The 21,046-nt window shown below is 38.7% G+C and overlaps 1 protein-coding gene across 12 annotated transcripts in view; it reads right to left on the bottom strand.

The window, feature by feature from the left end:
* The window catches only part of LOC121518815 (RNA-binding protein Musashi homolog 2), a 479,548-nt gene that overhangs the window by 17,661 nt on the left and 440,841 nt on the right, over positions 1–21,046 (bottom strand). For 7 of the 12 annotated variants that reach the window (XM_041801448.1, XM_041801443.1, XM_041801444.1 and 4 more), the window contains one exon: positions 3,068–3,247. The exons of the other annotated variants lie outside the window; for them this stretch is intronic. In XM_041801448.1, the coding sequence (XP_041657382.1) occupies positions 3,068–3,247 (180 nt within the window). The remainder of the gene's footprint in view (positions 1–3,067; positions 3,248–21,046) is intronic. 12 annotated transcript variants of the gene reach the window in all.

The following is a 21,046-nucleotide window of genomic DNA, read 5'->3' as shown; positions in this document are numbered from 1 at the left end:
AAATGGAAACAATTCCACTTTCCCTGTGAGGATGGGAATCTGTGAGCCATCTGCATCACTTTGTATGGAGCAGTCCTGACATAATGGGTAATCATGATCTTAAGGAGCCTAATGTACCCAAAATTTTAGATTATTTATATCAAAATCATTTGCTTTTTTTCTATTTCAAGAAAAACATCCAAACAAACAGCAGAATTGTGATTCTGTTAACTATAATGTGATTTTCATATCATTAGGGCGGGGGTTGGCTACAAATATACAGCCTATTTCACAGACAACAAGCACATAAATTGTGTTATGATGTAATCAAACTCTGCTGACTGACTCAGGATAAGAATGTGCCCTCTCAGGTGAAAATTAAACTGTGTTTTACCGACCAAGAAAACACAAACAGCGCAACTTCACAAAATCAGAATTGATGATACGAAAATATAAAAAGGATTCCTTTCCTTTCTGATCCTGTCTACTGCACTTAGTATAAAAACTAAGTAAGTGTGTGTTTATTTGATTTTTTTCTTTGTTGTTACAATGCTTCTGACATTGAATCTTATACCACTGGAAAGCCTGTTTATTTCCCCTTTTAAATGGTGCCATGTTTGTAAGGAGCATGCATTTGTGGGATGAGCAGCAGAGCTGAGTATGTGGGTTACACCCATGAAAAATTTGCCAAATCTTCTCTGCCAATGCCAAACAGCTTATTTTGCTGCTGTGGAGGAATGTTATGTTCAGCGATGAGTCCAGAGTCTGCCTATGGTAGTTGAATCATAGCATCAAAGTGTGGAGAAGATGTGGAGAACACTGATGTAGTAACATCTTTGGGTGGAGGCAGTGTGATGGCATGGGGCGGCATCTCCCTCTCTGGAAAAACCAGGCTTGTCATCATTGGAGACGATCTCAGAACAGAAAGATATCAAGATGAGATTCTGTAACCAGTGGCAATCCCGCATCTCCACAGTCTGGGACTGAACTCCACCCTCCAAGATGACAATACTCACACCCACAGAGAGTGTTTTATTTAGAAACCGTCTCCATGACTTGGCAGTGAACTCTTGTGGGATCAGCTTAGGCATGCAGTTGTTGCCAGAGTGACCAACACAGCCACACTGACTGACTTGGGACAAATGCTGGTTGAAGAATGGGATGCCATCCCACAGTAGTGATTGATCAGGCTGGTGACCAGCATGAGGAGGAGGTGCCAGGCTGTAGTGGCTGTGTATGGCTGCTGTTTAAGTGAATAAACTGTCAAACTGCCAATATGTCTTGTGTCTTCAAAAAGAGTCAATGGCAGAATCAGCTGTTTGGCATTGCCAGAGAAGATCTGGCAAATTTTTCATGGGTGTAACCCACATACTCAGCTCTGCTGCTCATCCCACAAATGCATGTTCCTTACAAATGTGGCACTATTGAAAAGGGTAATAAACAGGCTTTCAAACAGTACAAGATTTATCACCAAGACACATTCTTACAACAAAGAAATAATCTACCAAACACAAATGTCCCTACTTTTTGTGCTAAGTTTATAATGTTTAATATCTTAATCTACTACAACCAAGCATTTTACTCTACAGAAGCATTGGTATTGATGGGTGCATCTGAAGTTATATAGAGAAACTAGCTCCCCTCTGTGATGCAAGTGTTTATGAAAAAAAGCACTTTATACGGCTTGACAGATCTATAGGAAGTCAAGAGAATGTTGAACCATGCCTGTGGTGCTGGCTCACCTCTGTAAGTGTTATATGAGAAAGAAAGTAAAACTACAAGAAACTCTTCACAACTGCAGAAAATCACATCTGCACAGCTGTCTCTCTGCAGCCTGCCCATGTTTTCTGCTCTGCGCTGTGCTAACGTCAGTCTGCAGGAAATGCCAACATCTGCCCGAGGCAGCTGGCCAACACTTTAACCATCAGAGGGAGAGTTGGCCCCACACTTACACAATTACTTCATTGGTCCAAAAGGGTGAGAGCACAAACCCTTTTGTTTGCAATATGTCTGGCTGCTGTTATTGTGAAGTGGAGGTGGAGACACAGGAGTGAAGGTATGAGATTGAAGGCTACAGCAGATTTTAAACCCAGCAGGGGGCCTGTGAGTCTCCAGAGGCAGAGAACCCAACTGCTGTGTGTAGGTCAGCACTGACACTGGCACATCTCCCACAATGCACCACTGCACAGCACTAAACTAGAGCTCCTTTCTGCATACTAATAAATGAAGTAAACATTGGTGGTATGTCATGTAAGTGCCAACAAGATTATTTACATGTAACCATCAAAATACAAAAGAAAGTCACATAATACTAATATTTCTTCTGCCTTATCTTAAAGGAAGGGGATAATTTCCTAGTATTTCTGACTCACTGCATGCAGGTATTGAAATGTCAATGTGCACTAAATTTAACTTGTCAGTGGAATCTTTTCCCTGGCTTTTGAAAGCTATGATTACATAAGAAAGATAAGAAAAGGATGAAAATGTTCTTGTGTTGTAGAGAAATGGCTGTATTATGCAAAAATGTTGTCCTTTAAGAGTCTACCAAGTGTTCAGCATTTCCACTGATCCCAGTAAGAATCACAAACTAATAACACGGGGCAATCATTCTCACACTTAAAATACTGAAAAGGGCTAGAATAACAAGAATGACTCTCACTCCCACACTTAACTCGTTCCTTTGCAGCTAAAAAATTCCCATCAACTTCAGCTATGTCAGAGAGGCTAGCAAACTCTCCGACATCATCAGTAGTCATTTTGTTCACATGCAAATGAAGGATTACATTCTGTATGTGTCGGCCCCTTATGTGCAAGCAGAGGCTGGAACATAACGTCACAAAGAAACAGAAAAATCTACATTAAAAACTGAAGAAAGGAGGAAGGACATGCAATGCTGTTTGCCAGCATGAGTTTTTTTTTTAGATTTTTTTGAAGGGTTTTTTTTTCTTTCCTTAACAAAAGAAGGAGAAATATAAAAATAATAATATATATTTAAAAAAAAAAAAGATTAGATCATCTGCATGGGATAATGTCATGAATCAAACTGAAAACTCCAAAACGTGGATGAGATAGATGCGCATATACAAACCTGGGTTCTTAAATTGATCCGGGCTGTGTAGGTGCTGGAGGGGGGAGTTGCAGGCGGAGGTGGCATGCTCACTGTGCAGCATCTGAGCCGCTTGGGGCCCCAGGGAGCCATAGTCAGCAAAGGAGCAGGGCCCCCCCCTCTGGTCACTGGGCGCAGAGTAAAACCCATAATCGGGGAGGCCTGGGAGATACAGTATAGGGTGGGGAGGGGGAGGGGAGGGGGACTCCATCATTGGGGTAATCAACTTTTTCATTGTCAAAATCAAAAGTCCAAATTGTGCAGCATAGCTTGGATGGTGAGTTTCACCATTTAAAGGTACATTCGTGCATTTTGTCAGCTTTAATTGGCCCTCTCTGCCCTCCCTCCCCAGCAGCTGCAGCCATGTGGCCAGGACCCCTTTACATTTGGTCCTTGAACAACAGACTAAGATGTATTTTTGAATACCTCAGCCATACACTAACGGATATCTGCCCCTGAAAAACCTTTGACTTCACATTGAATCCATTTTTCCCAGACATAACTCAAGGTGAGTAGCTCAGTTGCTCCCATAACATTGTTTTGCTGTGTGTTAAAGCTGCATGAAGAACAGGAACTGAAAAAGGATAGAGAAAATCTGGAGAGGAGCCAGAGGTCAGACTCAAACCTAGGCTGACCGCTCCAGGGCCTATAGCCTCTGTGCATGAGGTGTGACCTAACCACTAGACCATCTGCACCCCAAACATTAGCTTTTTGACAGTGATTAAAGATAAAATATGTCTACTGACGGTTGCATGCAAGATAGCAAATTAGCTCTATTAGCCCTATCACACAGTATTATCAAATATAGCGTCAAAAGTTTGATCATGCCTTTACTGTAACATCAAACACTTATTAAGATAAAGTTAGCATTTAGCTACACCTAGCTCACAATCAAATTAGCTAAGGACCTTACGTTGCTTTTAGCTATGGATTAGCTTTAGGCTAACATTACCTACAAATAGCATTGTACAATAAAATAGGAGAGGCATATATCAAGTACGATGTTTAATAAGTCTATGACTTTTTTATAAGATCTCTGGAGCTTAGTCAGAGTGACCATCTGGTTCTAAGGTCCCGACTGCTCAGTCACCATTTCTTGGAAGAGTCCTGGTTGTGCCAAACTTCTTCCATCTGAGAATTATAGAGGCCAGTGACTCTCTTTGGTAAAATGCCTCACCTTACATGCATATTTGCAATAATTAATCCACTTATCATATAATTACTAATTAAATCTATCTGCCATACTCAGTTACTGCAAGTCATTAATCTAGTCACTGTAACTCAAGTGCTGTAAGAAGGCTTTCTGTCGTAAATTCTTTGCAACAATATCAATGCACACAGACTTGTATATTCAAGAAATCACACCTTTAACAGCTTGTACACATCTAAATCTCATTTTGTTGCATCCTTTTTCAGCCCATTTATTTTTTGTATTTAATGTGTAGTTCCTGTACTATGAAAACAAAGTTAACTGGAGTAGAATTCCTAGTTGCGTAAGCATATTTGGCCAATAAAGCTGATATTTATTGTATTTTCATGCATCTTTCCCCTTGTTGGTAGATCTTTCTCAAGCAATCAAATAAAACCCATTTGCCACATTTTCATCACTGATGCAACCAAAAACCAGAAACACATAATAAGAGAATTGGAGCGTCCCACCCTGAGCCTGATGTCAGAAAAAAATGGTGACTGTGATTACTGCCAATAAAAATCTCCTGAGATAATATAATGTCTTGGCTTGAGCTGAACAACAATAAATACAAAATATACAATTAGGCCACAGCTTTGATATTTTGCCTCTCAACAATTAACCTGTCTGTGTTTTCTTTTAATCATTAAAGGGTGAGATAAAACTGGAGAATCATTAAAACACAGCTCAATACATTTCTCATTTCAAACCAGCCACTCCTTGTTGACATACCTGCAGGAAGCTTTTGTCATTTAAATGAAAAGAAACAACAAGTGCACCAATCAATAATTAATTTAAAGCTTCTTTTTGTGAACAAAAGCAACAGATGATAAGGTTTTTATTTGAGTGAGATACAGAGACATTTGTGTTTATTGATGACAGGCGTTCAGAAGTGCACTAAATACTCTGAGCACGTCTCAGACTGGCCTCTTCCAATGATTCTCTCTTTGACACAGATGGCGGATTATCAACAGTTTAGAAAATGTCTTTCAGCAATAAGTCGTGCTGACATTTATTGCTTGTCCTCTTAATCTGAGACAAGCTGCTCATATAAAGGGTGCAATTAAAAGAAACGGGTCCCTCTCACACCTCTTTGATAACAGAGTTAATCTACTCGTGAGGGACTCAGATTGGTGACACTGGCTTTTCCATGCTGGGTTTCCCCCGCTGTGTGTTTGTTTTTTTATTTGGGTCCTGGAGCGAACAGCCATTCAAAGCCACTTCACCTCTACCCATTCAGAGGGAGACAGTCCACTTCTGCCAAATGGAATGTAAGCACCAGCCATGTTTCTCTCCGCCAGTGCTTTTTAGCACTCTGATCTCACCACTTGTGGGCTGTCTGCCCACTCATCAAATTATAGGCTCCAAATACGGCAGGCTTCCCACGTACGTCACATAAAGCCTGACACATTGAACAAAGCTCAAGAACCAATCATTCCATTTTCTTCACTTGGACAAATGTCACCCAAAATTGATTGGCCTTGCTAATGAGGAAAACCCGATCAATGGAATAATTATAGCAGGGAAAAAAACATTTGACAAACCATGTTATTGGGATCTCATAGAGAAGAAGCTATTTAAATATGGCATCAGCTTAGAACAGTGCTGACACTGTAATGAGCATTACTTTCTGTATTATAATAATTTACCATGCTTCATCAATGAACATGCTCTTTTTCAAATACTGTAAAACTATTTACCAAAGTGTAACAAAAGATCAGGCATCTTTAGGTCAAAGCTACATCATCTTTTAAAAACATCAAATACATTTTTCATTTTTCGTCAAATATTTTTTTTTATTATCTAAGTGAGCCTTTAGATAAGAAAATTCTCTGCAGTTGAGGAAAGCTTGTTATTGCAGGTAACTGAACCATATTAATCTGAGTAGAAACTGTTGTGTTTGGTTTGCTGTGTTTACTGACAGTGCAAGTTTATATCAGCCTCTCTGCTAGACAAGAACCTTTGACTTTTATGCTCCCACTGCACAGATATATTGACCGGCCACAGTGTGGGTGCTTACACTGAACATCCGATTGTTTTTGTCGATAAACAATTCCAATTAATTTTATTCTTTCTAGACACCAGTATCATTAACAATGTTTACAATATCAGACAGTAAGACACTGTGAAGTGAAAACAGGAAAGAGCTGCTGATGGATGGTTTTCATCGTTAAAAAATCAATATTCTTGTGCAAATGCTAAGAGGAATCAAAGGTTATTGTTTCACTAATGCCTGAATCAATTATACCATGCACTGTACTAAACATGGATGTAGACTCAATAACATCATCCACTGAGCTCCAAAACATAGAAACAGAGAAAGGTATGGAACTGAGGCAGGCTTTAAGCCATCTTGCAAATAGTTAGAACCATGTCTTTCAGTTCAAAACTATACAGCCTATTATACTGAAAACAGAAAAAACACCTTGTATAGTATGTGTGGCTAAAGACATAAACTATTCAGATTAAAGACTTTTCCGCACCAGGCTATAAATGTTTTTTTTCCTGCTTTGAAAGCGGGCGTTTTAGTAAAGGTGTTAATGGACATTTCTTGGGCTTTTGCAGCCAGCCTCAAGTGGACACTCAAAGAACTGCAGCTTTTTTTGCATTTCTTCACAGGCTTCGTTTTTAACACGAGATTGCTGCTTGTATTTCACAGTAATGTGAAAAAATGTCCATCAAAAAGTCAAGAGAAGGCAACAAAGTTAACAGTGTGTTGTATGAAAAAATGACATGCATGAAGTTTTGCCTTGTAATACGTTGGAATACGGTTCTGAGATCTGTGTTTGACTGAATTTTGTATCCAGACCTTTAGAAAGTTGTTCACTTCTTTCCTGACTGGGTTTAATTTGAGCAGGGCAAATACAGGAGCCCATGACATCACCAGTCTTGACAGAGAATTCTGGTCTGGCTTGGCCTGGTGGTTCATAACACAGTGGCCTGTTATACAACAAACCTAAAATACAGATTTTTTAAAAAAATCACTTTACAGGGACTTTAATATATAAAATTATGTGTTTTCTGTCATATCCATGATTCTCAGACGTACTGTAAACCTCTTTATCTTCAAAATCCCTGCTTTCAGGAAATAAACAAAAATAATTTCTCTTTTTAATTAAACACTACGTTGTCATAGTTGGCATAATGTTTTTTGGTATGTGTCATTAGATTTTACCTCAGTCAAAAATGTAGTTGGGTTTTTGTGTCCTAATCTATTATTTCCTTTTCTTTCTTTTTTTTTTTTTTTTTTGCTTCATGGCATATTTCAATTTATTCTACAAAAGCTACCTTGTTTGAAAACACTCTTAGTAAATTTAAATAATGTCATTAATTTCATATTTCTGCATCTCAAACCCTAAAAATGTCAGTTGCTCAACCGTCCAAGTCAGTGAACAAATTGCTGATGCTATTCAAAATGGCAATTTAATTGTGAGGAATTTAAATTAGAATACTTTGGCATGATTTTGTGTTTGAAATATTTTATATAAACAAATGTTATTAAAATGTATTATCTGAAAGTTAGTAAGATCATCAAAAGACTTCTGTCCTGCAATTTGCAAGTTCTTAAATATCAGGGTAAAGCAACCATAATAATGGGTATTTCATTTTACAAATTAGGTGATAAAAGCAGATTGCAGCATAATTTCTCATTTATTTAACTCAAGCTGACACTCATGGCTGAGTAAAATGGTTTGCGGACCCTTTTTTAAATAAAGATAAAACTATATTTTCAGTTGGGTGGGTAAACTGTCCATGTCAGGTGGTACATCCAATGTAACCAACTTACAACTGCTTATTTTACCATTAAACTCTTAATTTTGTTTTAAAAATTTGTGTACACTTTCTTACAAGAATAAAAGTCACAATATTTTCCCTGTTCATTCGATATAAGTTGCAAATGTAAGGTGTCGCAACCACAATGAATGAAGCCTTATGTATCATTGACCCAGTTACAAGTTTTCGGGCCAGCAAAAATGGACATAGGATCCTAAGGAATTAGGCAAAAACTCTACGAATGTTTTCACTGGTTTAAAAATGCTTTAAATTGGTAAAAATCCACTGACAGGCATAAAGGGTGACCAAAACCACTGGGTTAAAAAAAAAAAACTAATGAAAAATGGAGATACAAGGTTTTTGCAGACAACAACAAAATACATTCCTTCATTTGAAATGGCGCCTGATGACTCACTGCATTTTTACCATCCATGGTCTTTGGAACTGCTTATAAATCAGGTGGTAAATGACAAAAATCTTTCTGAAACTCAACCCTCATTAGACTTAAATCCTGGAGGCACTGAGTCAGATATAACATTTAACTGTCCCACCCTAGGGGTGACATCACAGACTGCCTTGTGAATATAGTCTATACAGCAGATTACAACATTTTCCCTTTTTCACTGCCAACAACAAGCATTGCATAGTTTGAAGGGACCTTGCAACAAAATGCAGTAAACTGTCTTGTACACTGCTCAGACTGCAAGACAACCAAAATTTCCAACATCAGTCTTGATGTAATCTAAACTCAAAAACGTGTTAAGGCAGACTAACGATGGGTTCACGTGGGGCTAAATTCACATCGTGACTGCTCTCTTCTGTGTGAAGAAAGTCATTCAAGTTTATTACCAATCCCTGAGGACAATGAACAACAAGCTAAAGTAATTTACCCTCTAAATCTATCAGCTAACACCTATCCTGCAGCACTCGGCGTTAGTGAGTAATGACAAACCAGTCAACAGTGTACAGTAAACACCTCCTCTCAGAGTAAAGGCTTATAGATCGTCTTACATTTGGTTAGTGTGTCTTCCATTTATCCAGGTAACAACGTTTTCAGGTGTAAGAAGTTTTCAAATTGTTTGTCTCACTGTCCAGTCTTTGTTTCCTGGATCGAGGCAGCTGGACACCAACTCAGACACTCACACGTAAACACACGCTGGCACACGCTCTCAAAGCCATATATTTTCATCAGTGGCTATCTGATCTGTTATGCAGGATGAGACTGGGCAGAGTGTGCCCACAGCTGCATCAGTATCACCGATCATATCACTGCGCCTCAGACCTCCCCACTATTAATATTCACACAATCTATCCAGAACAATGGGCCTTTCTTGGACTCCTTTTTTTCCACTGGCCACTAATTGGATGTAATTACTCATCTACAAAACAAATGAGCGTGCTGAGGTTGCCTTGGAGACTAGATCAGGGGACCCAGCAGTGCGAATCGTTCACGGGGCTTCATTTATACTGGTAATTATCTCCCCCTACCCCCACCCTCTTTCCCTCTTTGGCCTCGGTGACCAAAGCCGGCTACGGGGCAACGGAGAGGGGAGTGTCTCACAGTCATCTGTTACTGACATCATCGGGGTGGTGCTCTTTAAGTGGATAAATGCCCTGCTCTCGTTCCCACTTTGCCAGGTGACTGCCTTTAAGGAGGAATCACAGACCTTGAAAGCACTGCTGCCCTTTTTTTGCACAAGTTTGAAAATAAAACTAATCACGGTGATGATAAAAGATAGCGTCATGCTCCCTGACTTTAGGATATGAAAACATTTTCATAACTTTGCCAGCGTTCTGCACCAAGTTTGTGATTACACTTAATTTAAATCCCACAGAAAGACAGCATATTAACTAATATACTAGTTTTAAAGCATATCCCATGGTCCCGATGTTAACTGAATAGCAGTCTCTGCAGCATAATTAAAACTTTCCTAACACTTGCAATAACCCCCAGATTGATCATGCAGCCTGTTGCACCAGCAATAGTATAACTCCTGTCTAGAGTTAAGATGTGCTGTTTTAACATCCTGTCAGTGAAATGCACTTTCAATGCGGTGTCTTATACAGTGTAGCTTCCAGTGCCTAAGAACCTCTGAACAGTCTACAGCTGGAAGAACTTCCATCAACTGAGACAAAAATACAAAGGTGGGAAAAGTTAATCAAAACAGAGCCTCGTGGATGGCCTAGTGAGATGGCCACATATTGAAACATAAAAGAATGGTGGTGCCACTTTCATATACAACACCTTGAGGATATTAAAATTATAAACCAGCTAATGTAGATATGCTTAGTGATTGAGTGTGCTAGTTAGTGGTTGACAAGGCAAACAGACAATCAATTTAAGGATTCTGGGGAGGCCAGTCAGATGTCAGGGTGACTTGGTTGACCCTGGCTATGTACCTGGAACACTATCAGGGCTGCTATTTTGCCAGTATGTTTACCATTTAAAGTGTCGTCTCAGTGTAGTCACAAATTAATAAAAACATCAATACACTCTGCTGGTCAAAATGTTTGTTTGCAGAATTAGCATGGTAGCACTGTGGGCCATATATTTAAAATTTGCTGCAGGCCAACCAAAAGTCACAGTTTGGACATCTCTGGCCTCGTGGTTAGGTTGTATCCCATGACCTGGAGCGCCTTTCCTGCATGTCTCTCCCCCTCCGTCTCATCCTTGTTTCTGACTATCCACTGTTCTGATTACTAAAATAAAGGCATAAAAAGCCCCCCAAAATCTTAAAAACAAAAACAGGACATTGGTAAAGGTAATCTATTAACAATTACATTAACTTTATTGGCAGTCAACCAGATAATTCTTTTAATAATTAACTGAAGTTAATATTAATCACTATTACCCCAAAAACATTAAAAAGTAAAACACTGAAACTTCTTCTGAAAGTTCTTCAGAGGCTATGAAGACTTAGTAAACTAAACATCACATATGTTCTAAAAATCTACAAATAATAGAAACCTTTTCTGCAAGATCACCACTGTCTTTACTCTAGCAGTGCGTCAGAAGTACTTTATGTAGATACCTCAAACAGCATTTCAAAATAAAAGCCCCCAGGGCACAGATGGGCATTCTGGTTTATTAGTCAATAAGTTCTCTATAGTCCAGGGGATGGTGTGTTCTTGTTCAGGCTGTCCATGAGCTATCTTGCAGGTGGGCTCCCTGCAGTCACAGCTCTGTTAATCTTCATAAATCCTCAATAAATCTCCTCGAGAGTGGCTTGATTTATTGTTGGGAAACAACCTGAATAAAAGCATTCTGTAAAAATGAGATGAGTCTCTACATAAATGCAAAACAAGGCTTTTACTTTGAATTGCAATAGCCAGAATATGTGGACATGTTGTTAACCGGGGAGATTAATTTGATATTTGTTGAGTTGTATATTTGTTTGTTCATCTCTCCCCTTTACTACTTTGATTATCTTATATTTTATATTATCTATTATCTTATATTGGTTATTCACCCTGAGGTATCTAACTATTCTTTTGTTCTTGTGAATTTAATTTACTTTGTTAAAACTTTTAACTTTGTCCTCGTTGAGATCTGAGTGCTTCTTTTGCATGTCGTGTCCTGGCCAAACCTAGACGGGGCATTACACTAAAGTCTTTAAGATGCAGAACTGATGCAGTTCATCAGAAAGCCCTGACTTATTAATATGCACACTGGAATGAAAATCAAGCCATGACACATTATGGTAACCATTATGAGGTCATCACACGCAGAGTCTGTAACAGCTATATGAGCAGGGTTTGGGTCTGCGGAGCTCCAGGTTATTATTTTCTTTATCTTTATACACTTAATAACCCTCAGTTACATTATCATCTCCTTCATTCAGAGTTGGGTTTAAAGTACTAAAAAGCAGCACACCACCGAAAACATGCTGGGCCATCGACAGGCCTGTTGTGATTGGTGAGTACTTGAGTACTCACACAGAGGGTTGTGAGAGTCGCTGAGATTACTGTAAATCCCAACCTTAAACTTGAGTTACAAAAATGATGTAAACAACATTCAACAAACTACAAAACATTCATGGGAAGTTTAAGGCTGGATAGATGATTTACATCCACTTAAAAATTTACAAGAAAACTAACGATCAACTCATTAACAGACGTGCTGCAGCTCTGCAGAATTCTTGGTAAAATATGACAAAGCATCAGCCTGCTACTGAAATCCATAGCTAGTTTAAAATTACAAAAATGAAATCTCTTCTTAAACATGTAGGCTATAGTATTCTTATTTTCCTGCATAAAATCTTCTATAAAAATTTATTCTCATGCCTGCATGGAGTTAGTTAGTTTTCCTGTAGTCGCTTCTGCTCTCCCTCATGGCACCAGTGAGATTCCTCGGTGGCCATCAAACCACATCACTCCACAGAGGACGTCAATAAACCTGACATGCTGCTCCTCAAATTAGCTTTGAATTTTAGAGCTACCATAATTAGCTTTTCCATTTTTGCCAATGTCATTTAAAAATAGCGTGAAAGAAACTAACAGCTCTTTTGCTGTCTAGCCTTGCTTTCACTTTCCATTTGAAATAATCTTTTCTGAATGAATGGCTGAGTAATTAACAGCACTAGACACCCTTTTCTCAGAGCACAGACATTTCATAAATAATACATATTTAATGTCTTGTCATTTTGTGTTCAGAGGAGCTTGGCTAATTAATTTTAACAGATGATTTCTTTTTGCATTTACTCATCCATACTCAGGCCTCTGTTTCTTTTTTTTTTTACTTTTCATTTTTATGCCTCCTTTTTCCTTTTCTTGCTGCTCTTTACGGTAATGGACAAACTCAACAGAAATGATGATTAAATGAGAACACTGGCTGTGCAACAGTGTAGTAAATCAGTGCCCACTCATTTGGTTTTAATGTGGATTTTAACCTGTCTGGGATCTGGTCTGGTTTGGGCAGAAAAAAAGGGCACTCAGTTATCTACAGTCAGCACAGATTATCTTATCATGAGCAGGCTCAGAGCTGACAGCTCTGGCCTTTTGGCTGAACATGTTTTTTTTATACATGTCCAGTCATGCCTATGTGGTTTTAAGAAATCCAAGACTCACTATGACTAAAAATCTGCGAGTGCTTCTGGCTACATCTGAAAGTCTCTGAGCTACAGGGGGAAGAAGAACAGTAAATAACAGAAGGAATGAGGTTTTGTAAAATACCAAATAATAAGTAAAAGGCAGCCTAATCATACATATTACATACATAAATCATTTGACTTGAATGCAATTTTCTTTATTAATACTGTAATCATTGTGTATAGCATTGTCCAGAGCTTGCTTTATTTATGGGAAATGAATCACTTCTGTGAGTATTTCCTTTAAAGAATTTATAAAAAAGCTGGGTTTTTTTGAGGTGCTGTTAATCACCTCATCTGACCGCTACCCCACAACAGTGTTAGCAACTATTAAAACGCCTCACTCTTTAAGCTTCTTGCCTTTATTTTTGATAGGATGGTGGATAGAGTAGGAAATAAGCAGATATAGTAAGAAGTGGCATGCAGGAAAAAGTGGAACAGGTTGGACTTGAAACTAGGTCGCCTGGTTGAGGTACTTTAGCCCAGTGGTTCTCAACTGGTGGGTTGGGACCCAAAAGTGGGTCGCAGAGTAGTTTTCAGTGGGTCGCAACTAGGTTGTGGTAAAAGTCATGAAGTCCTTCTTGGACATGCATTGATACCTTTTATTTTACCCTATTTTACTGTGAAATTGGGTAAATTTAAATGTTTGATCAACATCTCAACTAATTTATCTCCTCTTCATGCAATTAATGGCTACTTTCCCCATGATAATGAAGTAATACTTCAAGTTCTCTGCAAAATTGGCAAAAATTGAAACATGACGATGGGAAAAGAAGGTATAAAATGTGTCAGTTTTGTCCCGTTTCTTTTTTATAGCAGGTGTTTTTGTCCAATCATGCTCCAAACTGCAACATATTCAATAAACTAAACATGACCATTCAGTTCTCCATCATGACAAAATGAAATTGTGGAATTTTTTGAAAATCTATTAAAAATAAAAAACTGAAATATCACATTGACAAAAGATTTCAGACGCTTTGCAATAGCACTTGAAATTTAACTCAGGACCTTTCCATTCCTCTCAATCTCTCCTAAGATGTTTCTACACCTTGATTAGAGTCCACCTGTGGTAAATCAAATTAATTGCACATAAATTGAAAAGGCACACACACTGTTAAGTGTGTGATCTCACTGCTAACAATGCATATCAGAGCAAAAACCAAGCCATGAGGTCAAAGGAACTGCCTGCAGAGCTCAGAGACAGGTTATAATAGTGTTGGATTTTTCATCAGTTTCTATTTCTATTTCATTTTTACTTTCTGTGTTCAATTTCATTTTAGTTTTAGTTTTTTGTTTTTTGTTTTTGAAAGATTTATTTTTGGGCCTTTTCATGCCTTTATTTGATAGAGGAAGGACAGTGGACAGATAGACTCGGAAACAGGGAAGAGAGTGGGGAGAAACGTGCAGCAAAGGGCCACAGGCTGGATGCAAACCCGGGCTGACCGCGTACATGGGTAGCGCCTTGAACAACTCAACCATCTGCACACCCATTTCAGTTTAGTTTTGATTAGTTTTTACTGCCGGTTTGTTAGTTTAGTTTTTATTTTGCAATATGCTTCGTTTTAGTTTAGTTTTTATTAGTTTTAGTTTAAGTTTTTGTCAGGGATATCATACATTTTTAAAAACATATTCAAATAGGCTACTCTTCTCTTATCCTTTTATCTATTTAAAGATAATATTGGAATACAACTCCAGACATAAAACTACCACTGTGTGAAGTCTTATCCAATGAATTCAGGCCATTTTAAAAGCCCCAGACTTGGGTGTAGGTTCCAGTCAGTAAGTTGTGTCAAAGACTAAAACTAAGGATATTTTGTCTCTATTTTTATTTTATTTCAGTTTTGTTAGCACACAACACAGTTTTCGATATTTTTTGTTTTTTGGTAAAGCTTTGTTTTTATTTAGTTTCAGTTAACTAAAATCATTTTTGAATTTTAGTTTTATTTATGTAGTTAGTTGTAGTTAACTATAATAACCATGGTTCAGAGACAGGACTGTTGCAGGGCACAGATCTGGGGAAGACTACAGAGAAAGTTCTGCTGTGCTGAAGGTTCCCAAGAGCACAGTGGCCTCCATAATTCTCAAATGGAACAAGATGGAACAACCAGGACTCTCCTAAGAGTTGGTCTCCCAGCCAAACTGGGCAATCGAGGGAGAATGGCCTTGGTGAGAGAGGTAACCAAAAACCCGAAGTTCACTCTGACTGAGCTCCAGAGATCCTGTGAGGAGATGTGATGATTGTTCTTCTGGAACTTTGTCCCATCTCCACACAGGATCTCTGGAGCTCAGACAAAGTGACCATCAGGTTCTTGGTCACCTCTTTTAAAGACCTGAGCTGAGAAATAACTAAACTTTTTGGTCAAAATCGTCCAAATTAGATAATTTCTGGCAAATCTAATGCCTCAATCCTGTCAATATGACACATACTGATATTTATCACAACATATTTTAGCAGGTTAGCAGAGCTTAACAAGAAAAGCAGGATAATGCCGTTTGCCTTGGAAAACTTGTTAAAATAAGGGTGGGCTGCATGGATTTTTAAGTTTGCAACCCGGTAGCCCAGATGTTAGAGAACTGGACAACTGTATTTGATCACAGTGAGCCTGAAAAAATCAGAGAAGGATCTAGGAGTCCAACAATGAATTTTCTGAAATCTGGAGAACAATTATGCAACAATTGTTGGAGGAAGATGTTTAAAATGGTTTAAAGTTGGCTACAAGACAAAGGCTGGATTAGTAAATGTCTTCTAAAATGTAAGGCCTCTCACTGGTAAAATCAGACTTAATCAGGCCTTAAATTTCAAACATGTGATCTAAGACTATTAAATACTTTTCAAGGATCTCTAGGAATCTTGTAAAGGCTGTTCTCCCTGAACTGCTCAATTTGGTGGAATCAATTCGGAAGAATCCTGGCTGTGCCAAACTTCTTCCATTTGAGAATAATGGAGGCCACTGTGCTTTTGGGAATTTTCAGCACAGCTGATTTTTTTCTGTAGCCTTACCCAGATCTGTGCCCTGCAACAATCCTGTCTCTGAGCTCTGCAGGCAGCTCCTTTGACCTCATGGCTTGGTTTGTGCTCTGATATGCATTGTCAGCTGTGAGGCTTTCTATAGAGAGGTGTGTATCTTAACACATCTTATCCAATCAATTTACTTTACCACAGGTAGACTCCAATCAAGGTGTAGAAACATCTCAGGAGAGATCCAAAGCCAGAGAAATGGGAGGGACCTGAGCCAAATTTCAAGTGTTATTGAAAAAGTTTTACTGACTGTATCATCAGGCTGCAATATAAAAAATCTAAAAAAGTAAAGGGGGCCGGAATACTTTCTGAATGCACTCCAACCACCAGACCATCAGCACCCCTGGTTTGCTTTTTATTTAGCTTTAAGATACATTGATATTAATCTCCCTCTATTTGAAACCTGTTTGAATCTTTTTACAGGATCTGTAAGTGCTGTAATGCTGACCTTTAAAGGATAAACATCCATTACAACTTCAGCAGAAGATTCTGTTCTGACTAGAAACTATGCAACACATATTGTGATTCAGACATCATATTTTACTCCCATTAAGCTCTCAGCAAGTTTTCTTCAGAGAGTGTGTTACGTGTGCAGCCCCTGGAGGGCAGAGTGCTGATGTCCCTGAAGGCCTGTGCCTGTAACCTCAGAGCATCTGCTACCCACAGCTGTGAGAGCCGCGGCTACGTGGCAGAGGCGCAAAGGGACACTTTGCCCTCCCTGATGTGTCACATCTTTCCCTGGGCCTTAAACAAAAACCAGAGAAGGATGGGCTTGGCATGCCTGCTCGTGTTATTTTGCAGCAAATGCATGTAAAGCGCCTCTGGCCTCAGAGCTGAGCTCTGCTGATTAGCATCTGGGACAAATGGACCTGAGCTCACGAAAAGAGCCAGACTGATTGAGACTTGTGCAAGCAGACAATCCTGGTCCCAGACACAGCTGAAGATACGGGAGCTTTTTGGGAGCAAATTGATAATGAGCTTAAGTTAGAAATATCTGTCACGATTTTCCTCTTTTAATTTGTCAAGAAAAAGTTAAATATTAGAAAAGAGACAAAAGTGAAGAAATAAGTTAAAAAATACAACAACCTTCCAGTCCCAATAAAACCCACTAGAGAGAAATCTGCACATCATATCACAATCCAATTTCTGAGAACACTGACCACAGCCAACTTCATTTCAGCTTCTAACACCTGAGTCAAGTCGGACATACTGTACATAACAAGTAGGCAGACATCTCAGAGCAGCTGAATGGGTCTTTGTGTACTCTGCAGGTAGAGCTGAGATCTGAGACTGACATTTGAGCTTCCCTGAAAGCTCAGAGGGACTCAGGAAAACACTCAAGCAGAGTAGACTGGGACCTGTAAAGTTCCCTGGACTGTCAGAACTATCTGCATCTGATGCATCTTTCTTTTTTTCATCTGACAATGCTATAGCACAGGAGATTTCACACAGTTTAAAGAGAGGGAAACTGAACAATAACTTGCTTTCTTTTAAAGGAGTAAACTTGTGACATTTTCAATCAGTGTCAAAAGCTAGAGATTCATATAAAGACTGGTGTTATTCTACTTTATGGCAAAAATTTCTCAGTTTAAATATCTTATATTTGCGTTCAGTTCATGTATCAACTATAAATATCAGTTAAAGAGGCAGCTGTGGCTTATTACGGCAGGTTCATCCTTCATATCAGCAGCAGAGGTGGATAAAACTTGTCCAAACTGCAGCCCAGGTTCTGGTGCAAGCATTAGTCATCTCTAAATTAGCATTTTCCTCCTTCCTGCCTCACTATGCAGATGTTCAGCCCCTCTATTAGATACAACCTGTCTGCCCTTTGCATCCTCCAGTGCCCCCCTACAGTGGTTCAAATCAGGTTAAAGTCCATGCTACCAGCTTATAAATCCCAGTATGGGCTGGCACCCCTCTACCTCTAGGCGATGGTAAACTGTGCAGGAGCCAGATCTCTCTGATCTGCTTCTCGCCCGGAGCCACAGACTCTCAAATGACCTAACAAACATGTATCAAGCAGACCGGCCCTTGTTCTTGCTCTTCAGTGGTGGAACATGCTCCTGGTAGAGATCAAGGCAGCAAAAACACCTCTACATCTTAAAGTGCAGACTGAAGATCGGCCTCTTCAAAGAACGCCTGGACCCACACAACTTTATATTTGACTTTTACTTAATAAAACATGATGCCTTCTGTCTGAGAAGCAAGAACAACTCAGTGTTTTGTTTTTCAATGTGATAACTGAGGCTTTTTTGACCCCTGAAATAGGAAACTTGAGGCCTATTCACACAAAACTCCTGAAAGTTTGATGAAATTTTTAAGGTGAGCTGCAAGTGTGAACCCTTAGAGCCAAATTTTTTCCCTAAGACTCTATTCAGAATTTTTCTGGCAGCGCTTGGCAGAATCTTCACCAAAAAAAGAAGACGAGTAGATTGGGGTGATGGCACTAGCATCCTGCAACCAGCACTCAAGTGGTGCAAGCTTTGCACAAGCTTTGCGCATGTAATAAAACTTCTTCATTGTGTTTTCTTAGAATTTTCTTAGTCCAACAAGATGTAGCACTAATATGAAGGCAAACACTGTCATCATAGCATCAGACTCTGTTGCTCATTTGTCATCTTGGCACCTCATGAGACCCTCCTCTTTCCTTTTGAGGAAAATAAGCACCTAAGAAAGATCTAAGACGCAAGCTGTCTTTATAATATTACACATTTACAGGAGTGCACATATCAACCTCCTGAGACCTAAGCTTTTGTTTGGAATGCATTTTTAGTTTCTCTTATGCAGGATACGTTGAAACATCAGCCTAATCTTTGAACAGAAATTTCTTGGCAATTTTTCTTTCAAAATTAGGGGAGAATGGTGTTGGTAGTCTTTAGATGTCGCCACCAGAGGGCACTGTGTTCAGAAATTTAGAGTGGAAATTTCCAGAACTGTAATCAGAACTCACCTATATAGCCTTCTCCGGAGTAGGACAGCTGAACTTGAGGTGAGAGGACTTAGCGTTTTTCATGTTGTATTGTAAATATTCAGCTCCTCATTGTTTTTCTTTTAAGTTTTTTTTTACACAGCGGCTTTATAACCAAACAACTTTCACCCTTAAATATTGTGAAGGCAAAGCTATAGTTTAGATTGTTGTTAGCTATCTAGCTTGTTGTTAGCACGTTGTTAGTCTTGATGCTAGCCAGAAATTCCAGTTGGGGTTGGTCGTCACATTCTCTTTCGGATTGGTTGTCACAGCTGTTTAGGGGAGGTATGGGAGAAGTGTTGGATGTGCAACCAGTGGGCACACAAGCTCTGCTTAGTTGGAACACACGGACCCTAATGGAGTATTTATTATTACCATTAGGCCTATTAGTTTTGTCTTTTTTGTTGCTATAGGCCTTTAAGCTGGCCTAAAGATGTTCCTGTTCATATTCCTTGCTCATTTTGTGTTAAGATGCATGAAGATTTATTTGTCAACCTGTCACAGTGCAATTAAAGTTGAAAATTTAGTTCTGACCTCTTGCCTTCATTTAAGATTTTTCCCATTAAAACAACATTGTGACAAAAACCACATACAGCGTGACAACTATCCATGTGAGGGGGTTGGTTGTCACAATGTGTCAGCTTGTCTTTTATTGTTGATTACCTCTTTGTTTCAGTAAGTTGGAAAATGAGAGGGATACACATTCAAGCCAACCCCTTAAGCTTCAGTTTAATGCAGGAATGACTATTGTTGGTTGTTTTGATGATGAGCAATTCACACTAGAGAAAAAAGTGTGACAACCAACCCCGTTCTCCCCTACACACAAATCACCCAGAAATTCAAAGAAATTACCAAAAATCTTTCAGTCAAAATTCAACAAATTCAACATATTTAGAGTATCCCAAAAAAGGATCCGAAATATTCCTCAATCATTCCCCAAATGTTTCAGTGAAACTTTATCATCAGGCCTCATTCCAAGAGAAAAATTGCCCAAAATTTCATGTAAATTCCTCAAGACTTTTCATGAACATTTCCCAAATTTCAAATCAAATTTCCCATAGTTTTATGAGCAAAAAAGTAACAGATACATTCCAATAAAAAGTCAATAAGTTCAAATACAATGATGGAAACATCCAAACAAATTCCCTAAAATTTCCACGAAAATTCTTTAAAATTCAAGACATTGTTTCCTCAAGAAACAAAGAAAGTCTCCAAAGCATATATTAATGAATGGTTAATGACTGATTAATCGATAATCATTCATGATTTCCCAAACAAAATTTCCCAAATTCCTATGAAAATGCCAAAACTAATCAAATCAAATTCCCCAAAATTTTCAACAAAACCACAAAGTACATAAACTTGCCCCCCTATATTTTAATGAAAATACTAAAAAATGTACAAACAAAGTATCATAAATATCCAAACAGCAAATTCTCTCAACTTTTCAAGCAAATGACTTACACTCAGGAATTCTTGATCTCACTTTAGTTCAATCTGGGGTAATGACAAATTTGATCCAGGTAAAAAGGACCAGGGTTTCCATCTCTGGTCAAATAAAGGTCTAAATAAAATTGGTGATTTATTTCTGGGTGAGAATCTAATGTCATTTGAACAGCTATGTCTAACCCTAACCCTAACCCTGTCTAATATGACCTTTCAAACAGCCACTTCTTCAAATACTTACAGGTAAGAAGCTTTATTGCTGCTTCTTGTGATCAGTTACTGACTCTTCCTCCTCTAAATGAATTGGAACAACTTGTCTCTGAAAGCTCCAAGAACAAAGGCTGTATTTCAGTATTTTATGCTATGCTAGTTTCTAAGTCATCTGAATCCAGGACTGACCAGCTGGAGTCTAGAAAAATAGACATTCAGGAGGATATTTCTTTGGATGACTGGGGTGCAGTTTGTATTGAGGCACAAA

Source organism: Cheilinus undulatus, linkage group 12 (genome assembly GCF_018320785.1).
Source record: "Cheilinus undulatus linkage group 12, ASM1832078v1, whole genome shotgun sequence".
Lineage (NCBI taxonomy): Eukaryota > Metazoa > Chordata > Actinopteri > Labriformes > Labridae > Cheilinus > Cheilinus undulatus.
This window is presented reverse-complemented; position numbering and strand designations above follow the sequence as displayed.